Below are 10,899 nucleotides of genomic sequence, written 5' to 3'. Positions count from 1 at the left end.
TAAGGTCTTCAGTCCTCCGGTCCAACCCATCATCCATACCCCAATTTTGAATCATAATGCAGTAAGGCATGACACTGAAACATTTACTGATTATACTGATAACACCGTTATAATGTATCTTTTAGAGACAGGTACTTCGACTCAAACCGGAGAAGAATCAACTAGTGAAGGGTGTGATGCAATACTATTACAGACTGAATAGAATGTTAACAATGTCATTCAAGCTTCCAATCTTAATACTCATCCAATGGTTACATGAAGCAAAAGTGGTATTTTCAAACATAAAGTTCTTTTAATTGACTATACTGAGCATGAACCAACTAATGCTAAAGAAGCTTTAAAGCATCCTCATTGGAGGAAGGCAATGGAAGAAGAATTTCTAGCTTTAAAGAAAAATAATATTTGGAATCTCACTCCGCAACAACGTAATCAGAAAACTGTTGGGTATAAATGGGTTTTTAAAATTAAACAGAATTCTGATGGATCAATTGCTAGATATAAAGCTCGATTAGTTGTTAAAGGGTTTCATCAAACACTAAATATTGATTACAATGAAACCTTCAGCCCTGTAGTGAAACCAGCTACAATTCGTATGTTATTAACAATAGCTCTTACGAAAGGATGGATTATTAAACAACTTGATGCTAATAATGCATTTTTACATGGTGAATTAGAAGAAGATGTGTACATGGAAAAACCTTATGACTTTGAAATAAAGGCTTCTCATTCTCTTGTTTGTCATCTACGAAAAGCCATTTATAGGTTAAAACAAGCACCCCGAGCATGATATGAAAAATTAAGTTCTAGTTTACATAACTTAGGCTTTCGGACATCAAAATCTGACTCTACTCTTTTAACCCGTATCACCTTGACTTCTTGTTGTTATATTTTGATATATGTTGATGATTTGATCATTATGGGAGATTCTAACAAGCTTTTAAATGATCTAATTAAAGCTTTGAACAGTGAATTTGCTCTTAAAGACCTTGGAACCCTTAGTTATTTCCTTGGAGTCGAGGTATCGTATCCTACAAATGGAGGTATGTTCTTATCCCAAGCAAAATATATTACTGATCTATTGCAGAAGACGAAAATGATTGACGCAAAACCTATCTCAACTCCAATGGTAAATGGATAGTTACTATCTGCTCATCATGGTGAGAACTTTATCATGATATATATCTGTATCGTAGTACTATTGGAGCTTTACAATTTGCTACACTTACACATCCTGAAATATCTTACAGTGTAAACAAAGCATGTCAATTTATGCATTCTCCTAAACTTATACATTGGCAGCTTGCTAATAGAATTTTGAGATATCTCAAGGATGCCTTATCTCATGGTTTATGGCTTCGATGCTTTACAAACTTATCTATTGTTGGTTTTGTTGATGCTGATCGAACTTCTGATCCTGATGATAGGAAATCTACGTCTGGTTATTGTGTCTATTTTGGTAATAATTTGGTTTTTTGGGGATCCAAGAAACAATTTATTATTTCTTGATCAAGCACTGAAGCAGAATATGGGTGACTTGCTCTTCTTGCTACTAAATTAGTATGAATCCATTCACTTCTTTGTGACTTAGGTATCACTTTATCTCAACCTCCAGTTTTTTGGTATGATAACCTCAGTACTGTTCATTTAAGTGCTAATCATGTTTTACATTAAAAAACAAAACATGTTGAGCTTGATATTTACTTTGTTCGAGATTTAGTTCAAACGAAGAAAACCTCCATTTATCATCTCCCAGCTTCTCAACAGATTGCAGACATTCTTACCAAACCATTCTCAGCTACATCATTCCACAGGTTGAAGAATAAACTTATAGTTATAGATGCAACAGCCATTGGTTTGCAGAGGGTGTTAAGGCAGCCCATTAGTGTTGATATTAGTCTTGTGTTTCTTTTCTATGGCCCATTCTACAAAAGGCCCGTTATAGGCTTCTAGAAAGAGTTTGTTGCAAATGGTTGTAATCACATATGATTGTGCTTAGAATAGGGGGTTTTCATCCCATACTTTATTATATATATGTTGAACATTTGCACTGATTATATATAATAAACGCAAGGGTTTTCCCTTATTCATAAATTCCAATTTTCTTCTTTATTGAAAATTAAACAGTGTTGATTTTATTGAGCGTACGTAGTGATAATCTAAATCGCCACTTATATATGTTTGCTGGCTGTTTTTCTATTAATATAATGTTGTTCTTAAAAAAGAAACGTTAGAGAAAAACCTTAATAGAAATAGGGGAAAAGTACTTAAGGTATAGATAGATAGTTTGTTTAATAAATGGAAAAGGTAGAGAAGATAAACCTTCATGGAAATAGGGAAAAGTTGATATAAAGAGATAGGAAACTTGAGAATGGAGATTAAAAACGTTAGAGGGAAAATAAATATTAAAGTTTGAGAAATATTTTAAAGATAGAATATTCAGTAAACGAAAATATCAAAATATTAATTAAAGAGATAAAAATAAATAATCATAGACATTTGATAAATAACATGGATTATAGTATAAAATAGAGATATTTTGGATCAGTTTGATAATGTTTTCTGTTTCATGTTTTGTTGTTCCTTATTTTTCGTTTTTCGTTTCTTTTTTTTAGAATAAAAAAATAAGACTATATTTTGTAACTATTATTGTTTCCTGTTTTCTGAAAAAGAAACAAAAAAATATAAATTTGTTTGATGATCATTTATTGTTTCTCGTTGTTCACACGAGATTCTCGAAGAAATTTTATTCGTGGAATTGAACTTGTGTCCATGTTGATTTGATACGATGTGGTTTGATTTCCAGAATTTGATTTTCTAATTCTCTCTCGGTTTGATGCTTACGCTAAATTTGAGGAAGCGAAACACATGATGTTCTTTAAGTTGAAGTCTTGGAAGAAAGCTCAGAAGTCAAGGAGTTTAGTCGACTTCAAGAGTCAATGAGTCTTCTGGTTTTTGGGAGAATTCTCTCTAGACCTTTTGGAGTAAAAAGTTTACTAACATTTACAAATGAAGAGAATTTCTCTACTTATAGAGTTCACTAGTAGGCCTTTATGGACTTAGACCTAGTTGATCCATGGATCAGACCCATGGACTCAATCATATGGATTTGGGTCATATTTAACTTTTGGGTTAAATTAAGTTTGTTTTTGGGCGAATTTTAGTCCAGTAAATAATATTTAATTGAACTAAAATAATTAATTTGATCTAATTGTATAATAAAGACATGTAGCATCATCAAAATTGGCCAATTTATGTCTTTAATTTTAATTTGGGACACATGTCAATTTTTAGTTAATCCCAAATGCAATTATTTTAGTAAATGACCTGTCAATTTGTGATTGTTTTCAAAATTTCTTATTCAACTCATTGTGTTATTTTTCCTAACTTTTTTTTGTAAATATAATTTAATTACATAAAATAAAATATATAGAATTCATTGAAATATAAAAAATAGTTATAAAATATTAACATTATCAAATATACATAAGCCCGATGCAATTTAATAACGTCAATATAATCAACACTACTAGGAGGAAACTACTCGCTATCATTTCTCAATTTTATCTAAATTTTAGAAACGTTCTTTAAAATTTGAGAAGGAGAAACGAAAATGGTTATTATGTACGTCCAGAGGAAAGAAGTATTCTTACTCGGTATTTATTTTTAAGAAAAAATAATATATTTTCATTTTATAAATTTATTTTCACTTTTAAGTTCCTTAATCCTTATTTGTCATGCATGTCTTTAAATTTTCCTTATCTTTCTAAAAAAATATCTCACTCTAGTTTCTTTTTCTCTGCAAAATTAAGCCACCTTTACTAAAATTTTATCTAGCTGTGAGGTCTAATTTTTCTTCATAACTTTTTTTAAAGAAACAGAAATTAAAAAAAATTCAAATATGTTTGAAGAAAAAAAGTATTTTTTTCAAAATATATTATTTTTAAATATAATAAAATGAATTAAATATTTATAAAATATAACTATTACATTTTTTAGATAAATGGTGACATTTTGTTATATTTATAAATATTTTTAATAAAAATTCGTTTCAAATAATTTTCTTTTAAAATTATTTTCTTGAAATTAAAAATTAACCACTCCACATATTATAAAAAATAAAAATAAAGTTAAAAACTAAAGAATAAATGTAGGGTGTGACCGTCGTCAAACAAGTATATGGTTGAAGATCGAAACGTATATTTTCCAAAAGAAAAACATGTTTTAATAATTGAAAAAAAATGACATTGATATTTGTTTTGTGTCCCAACTTTTTTTTTTTTTTTCTTTTTAACTTATATTTCTAACTCTCCTTGAGTAATGAACATTCGACTTTGATGCATCTCTTTTGGCATGAATGGAAGTGTGATAAAGGATACTATGTGTGTGTCATAAAATGTTTGGAACATATATAAAAGTTTAAATTCTTAACTGATTTTGAATTAATGAAATGATCATATTTGCCAAAAGTCAAAACTACTAATCTAAAATTTTGCTCACAAATTAACGTAAAAGTCCCTAAGCCTTGTGTAATTAGTGGATAGACTTTTTTTTTTTTCAAGAGAAGCAACTAAAGGACTTAGATGCATCAATTTTATGTTACACTTTGTCAATTTAATGTGTAATTGGCATAAAATTGAATGATATAGAGACAAATAAGTTCAAAAAAACTCAAAGGGAAGCAACATCAACTGTTTGTATGGCATGAAATTTGATTGATTTATGGTCTAGTAAACACCCTTTTCAAATATTACTATCCTTTGTATCATTAGTCTCTATTCTAATGTGTTTTAGATTAATGACTTTAGGTACGTTTGAGCTTATCTCTAATCCTTTTTAATATCATCATGTAACTCTATTAATTATTAAAACACTCAAATGGAAAAGTTAGAGATTTATTAAACACATTTTGAAGTGTTAGTTGGTTTATTTCTTCAGTATGATCGGCCAATTGTATTATTGGAACAATTAGTTTCATGGTCGTTTGTTGATTTTATGTTGAGATTGGTTTCTTTAGATGTTGGTATGTGTAGTACACATTTGTTAGGTGAATTCCTATCCTCGTCATGTCTTGCAAAATGTTGGAATATTTGGAATATTGGAAAGGACATTGTAAGGTAAAAGGCAATAAAGGTTGCGAGAAAAAAGGAAAAAAAAATTAATCTTTATCTGTATCTTGAAGTGAGTACGGATTCTTAAATTTAGGGGAGCCTAAAATTCATCAAGTGGTCGCAGTGGTTTTTGGGAGCCTAAAATTCATCAAGTGGTTGCAAGTGATCTTCATTTAAATGTGAAAAGATGGAAAGATAGCGATTGAAAGGGAATGTGATCACACTTTAGGGGAGCTTAATTTACACCAGTAAATAGTAATCATCAAGTCTTTAAAATAATTAAGTATTGCATTATATTAGTAAACATAGTATGTAACATTATATTAGTAAAAGTACCATTCTGCATATGTGCTAGTATTGCTACCAAAACTCTATGTTATGTTCTGGTATTGTGTAACAAGTTTTGTTAGGTTGTCCGTGCTAAATAACCTTTATATTTCATTATATTATAAAGGGTATAAATACAAACTTGTTGATTGGGTTAAATAGAAATTTGGGCTTTAAAAAATCACAAATAATATGATGATAGTAATTAACAAGACACTAAATTTACCAAAGAAATTAGTAATCCTAAACTAGCAAGCTAAGTTAGCTTGAAGGTAATAGAAAATTGGCAAGTATATGCAGAAGAACAACCACGATCATAAAATAGACTCCAACCTAAGCAAATCATGCAACCTCATAAGAAACCAAACAAGTGACTCTAAATCTTTTTTTAAAGTTAAGAATTACCACCTGATTTTAATTTGAAAGACATCAAAATTATGTAAGTTAACATGAATTGATTCAGATGAAGACAACCAGGTTCAATTTTATGGGGGCCTCATGCATAATTCTATGATAAAAAAGCAAGACACTTTTCCCCCATATTTGGTGATGTATATTTCTCACATACGTCCTTTTGGTGACTTAATCGACACCCAATGTCCGTCAGCAAGAAAGTGAGCCAGACAAATGAAAGAGCAAGAGTGTAACATTTTGTGCACTACACATAAAAACTGATCACAAACAAAAAATACAAAATCTTTTACTCATCAAATTTGTGCACTACACACTAGAATTTTCTTTCAATTCTCAAAGCATGAGCTCTCAATCAAATAGAGAAAAAAAAAAAAAACCAAATCCAAATCTAATAGGAACTACTAATATCTTCCTACCTCCACAATCATGTTCAAGCCCTTTTCGACATAAAAATTGATCAAGTCCAACCAGAAAGAAAAAAAAAAGGTTGTATTCTTGATTCAAGAAAAGGCTTTGGTGGCTTCTCTTTGAACAGCTTTCATCAAGAACCCATCTTTTTCCAAAGCCATTTGAATAGGCAAGAATCCCATTCCCTCAGCAATAGCCAACATCATATTCTTCATCCCCATCATGAACTCATCGACATCAACTTTTCCATCTGAATCCCGATCGAACTGCTTGAAGACGGCGCCGTAGAGTTGAGAGAGCTCATCGGCATCAAGTTTCACATCGGTTCCAAAGTCAGCTTCGGAGACTCTCAAAGTATAAAACTCCTTCAGCATCTCGGCGTAGGAGAGAAAGCCGTCGCGGTCAGTGTCAAGACGGGTGAAATGCTCTCTAGTCCAACCATTGAAAGCTTCTTCGTCTTCCACGAAGTTGACTATGGTGGCGCCGTCAAGTAATTCTACGCTCATCTTCGATTGTTTGTGAGAGAAGAGATTGAGATGAGATTTCTTTGGCGGTTTGGTATATAAAGAGGGTTTTGGTTTCGTTGGTTCAGTATTGAATTAGGGTTTTCAATTATTTTCCTTTTTGAATTGGGAAATTGGAGTATATAGCCATTTTTAAGATTGAATTTGCAAATATGGAAAAAAGAAAAAATCTTTGGTTTCTTAGCAAATTGAATCTCCAAACATGTGTCCATCTTTCCTTTATTCTAAGATTGCCCTTAATGAGTTAAAAAGATGCCCTTCATCATCATGATACATATATATAGTAAGTATATCTTAGATTTAATTTCCTGATTTTTGTTCCTAATTAGATTTAAATTTCTAATTTAACAAGTATATCTTTCCTAGCCTATCTTCTGTTTGGGTTTCGTTATTTTATTCATAATTTGAATGTATATACCTCGGTTATATTTATTGTTATATATATATATATAAAAGCTTGTTTGCAAATTTGATCTTCCATATATCCTCTTTGTTGCTTAACACAGAAACATGCATGGATTGTAATGGGGAAAAAGATGGTCCAATATCGTCGTGATGGTCCCAATTCATGCTACTTGGTTCTTACATCAAGTTTTCTTATGAGTTCTGGTTTGAACTCTGGGAATGACTATGATGAAAAAGTTCTATGAAATCGTTAGTTTTATTATAATCATTTGATTAGTCTCTTTTCTTTTGTTTCTTTTTTTCAATTTTTGTTAAATGTTCAATTCAGGGAGAAGGTCTCTTTTTTTTTTAAGCAAGAAACAAACCAGATGACCTCCAAATATACTTGGCGTATATCTTTGGTTACTAGTCAAGATTATATTAATAAAAAGCACTGTTACAAAAAGGTGATAGGTTGGAGTTTGGCCTTTACAACCTTTAATCTAGCAATGCTCTATAACGAGATAGTACTAGGATCATAATCTTTACAAGAGTTTGTCTGTTTGACCGTAAACCAATTAACATGTTGATATCTTCCCAAATATTCACAACATTCTTTTGGTTTCTCGAAAATTCTGTTGTTTCTTTCCATCCAAATCTTATAGAGGAGGGTTGTTCATGCATTAAATCAGATGACATTTTTCCTATATGATTGTTTGAGCTTGCATAACGAATCACAGATGGATTTGGTGCTGCTTCTATCGAGAAGTTTCCTCTAATTTGGGAGATTAACCTATCCGAAAGTCCTTTTGAAACTCGACATTCCATAAAAAGATGGTCTACATCTTCACTGTCGTAGTACCACATAGTACAACGATTTGGATTTAAGTAGGAGTTTGGAGTTTCTTCTAAATGATATCCGTAGTATTAATTTTACCATGGATGGGCCATCCAAATGAAAAACTTACATTTTTTTGGCACATCAGACTTCCACAGATTCTCGAAGATATTATTGTCAACATGCATTCTATAGCTTTTGTGAATCTTCATGTAAAGCATCTTTAACCGAGGCTATGGAAAAGTTTTGTCTCCATTTAAAGTCCATAATGAAACACTTCTTCCATTGTTTAGACGAGGGGTACAGAATGTGGCTTTGATACTGTTCCATATTCATCAGTTCTCTCTCCTTTAAAGGTCTTCTTACAGAGAAATTCCAATCTTGATTATTATTGTCCCAAGCCTCTTTGACTAAAGCGTTTTTTATCAGAGATATCGCGTACAACCTTGGGAAGGACTTTGCAAGTAGTGGGCTTTTATCATTCCAAGAGTCGTGAAAAAATGAGAGGTTTTCGCCATTGTTTATCTCACATTTGCAATTGTTTTCCTCTTTTGGAATATCTCCAAGATGAGATTCACTGTATTTTGCAGTTGTAATTTGTCTCCAAAAAGCGTTTGGTTGTGCATGATAACGCCAAAGTCACTTACAAAGGCAGGCAAAATTTGTAATTTTCAGCTTTCTTATTCTCAGGCCGCCTTGAGAGCTTTGGCTCTTATTTTCAGTTTTCAAAAGAAAACCTCTCGAGGATTTTTTAGAGAAAGATCTTTGTCATGGTGTCAAAGGAACAACCATAACAATATTTCATTAATAACAGAAGTTACAAAAGGCTGGAGGATAGCCTGGCAACAAGTTTAATTAGAGAAGACATTGAGGTTGAGAGCTATAGTACTTTGAGTGTAGTTTTTGAAAAAAGGGCTTCTCGATGACCATATGCCGATCAGGTTGGAGATATTCTCCTAATTATTCCAAAATGTGGAGGACTTTTCTTTGAAAATTTGGTTGTTTCTCTCCAACCAAATTGTCCATAAGATTGCCGTAATTGCATTAAATTGGATGACTTCTTTTATGTTGTTGTTTTTGAATGCACAAAGATATGTGCATAAGTCCTTGATGCTTGTTAATGGGATTTCAAAGTTCAAATCTTGTTGTAGCTTAATCCAGAGTTGTGAACCACTGGGGCATGAGAGGAAAAGATGATGATTGATATCCTCATTTGCCACTTTGGCACCTGACACACCAGCTTGTGCTTAGGCAGCAGGAAGGGTTTCTCTTTTGAATGGCTTCCATTGTACTGAGTTTCTCTTATAACACTGTCTAGATGAAGAATTTACCTTTTGAGGGGATAGAAGAGCTCCACAGATTTTTGTAATTTTGCCTTGGCTTGTTGGAGAGGGTTGAGAATCTTCCGAGAAGGCCTTTTTTGCTGATGCAGTCATGTATGTTCCATTGCTCTCATTGTTCCAAAACTGGTCTATCAGCATTATTCTTTTATGTTCTGGTGGGGAGGAAATTTTTTATCAAGTGCCACGTTGTGGTTTCCCTTTGGGACAAAAACAAGATCTTACTCTCCTGAGGCCTCTGCTTTTGTACTTTCAGAGGTCGAGCTCTTTTTCTCGACTTCTATAACTCCGTCTCGCTCCCTTTCGAGTCTTTAATTCCCTGCTTTCTGTCCACCATGTCTGGTTCAAAGTCTTTCTCCGATTGAACTGGGACGACTTCTTTTCTTCCCTTTTAGGTGGCCTCTTCGTATCAATAATAGCCTGGGACAAGAATTTTTCTTATCTGTCTCGCATTTCTGGAATGGGGTTAACGGACTCTTTGTCATACCTTTCTGCCTCCCAATTAGAGAGATCTGAAACATAGAATGATCCCTATAAGATTCCCGCAAATCAAATAAGTCCAAGAAAAGAATTTCAAGTTTTGAATTGAAACCCACGGAGCGAGAAGACTACGAAGGCTCCGGACGGAGTCTATTAAGCTACGTAGGACCAGGACTATCCACTGAAAGTCTCAAATCAGTGAATAAAGGCTCTCCATTTTTTCAACCGAAATAGAAGGTGAGCTCTTTCTCTTGCTCTCGTTGCAGCATTGCTTCTATGAGTTGCTGGAGCCCACGGAGCTTTAGACATCAAGAAAGCCCTATACATGAATTTCAGGCGGTCATATAGATCAACAAAGATCAATGAACAAGTCAAAGAATTTGAGAAGGCTTTCGTCTTGATTTTAGATTTGGAAGGCCTTCGTCTTTTTAGTAGGTTTTTATTGGCTTTCCTTCTTTCTGGGAGTCCCTCAATTCACAAGGCTCCGTAAGGAGTTGAACGAACCTTTTCCTTGAACCGGTCCGTGGTAGCTTAATTCTCTGACTAGTAGGTTCTGGAGAAGGAGGCATCTCAAATTCTTTGAGCCTCTTTAGATATTATGTCATTTTGATAGGAAGAATGAAAGGACATAATATCTCAGACTCCCATAAATCAGAGATTAGGAGGAGGAGTTCTAGCAGTTTCGATCGGAGACCGCGGAGTGGGAGACTAAATAGTAGTTTGAAGTTCGCCAAAATAGTGGGTTTAGTAGGTTCTGACTTTCAGATTGAAAAGCCATCCACAAATTCTTTGCGCCTGACTGAACTTTCTTCTAGCTTCACGCCTACATCCCTAGTCATGCTTTTTTGACTTCTGCTTCAGATTATAACAAGATAAATAGAGGTTTCTCAAGCTCTTTTATTTCTGATGAAGTTCAGCCTTTGATTTTCATTCATCCTTGTATAGGTTCATTGAATTCAGCCTTGGGCATTTAGTCTTAGGCCCTCAGCTGGCGGACTATCTGGATGGTCCTTGATGACGAGACGATTATTAGTTATACTCTTGCATTAGACGGGGCAGATTAGCTCAGACCCGCG

At 33.2% G+C, this 10,899-nt stretch overlaps 1 protein-coding gene across 1 annotated transcript; it reads right to left on the bottom strand.

The window, feature by feature from the left end:
* Nucleotides 1-6,349: 6,349 nt before the first annotated feature.
* On the bottom strand, nucleotides 6,350-6,763 carry LOC103495656 (uncharacterized). The gene has a single exon (XM_008457283.2). The coding sequence runs from the start codon at nucleotides 6,761-6,763 to the stop codon at nucleotides 6,350-6,352; it is 414 nt and encodes a 137-aa protein (XP_008455505.1).
* Nucleotides 6,764-10,899: the final 4,136 nt, after the last annotated feature.

The sequence above is a fragment of the Cucumis melo genome, chromosome 1 (genome assembly GCF_025177605.1).
Source record: "Cucumis melo cultivar AY chromosome 1, USDA_Cmelo_AY_1.0, whole genome shotgun sequence".
NCBI classification, from domain to species: Eukaryota; Viridiplantae; Streptophyta; class Magnoliopsida; order Cucurbitales; family Cucurbitaceae; genus Cucumis; species Cucumis melo.
Note: the sequence above shows the minus strand (reverse complement) of the source record. Positions and strands in the feature narration are given on the sequence as shown.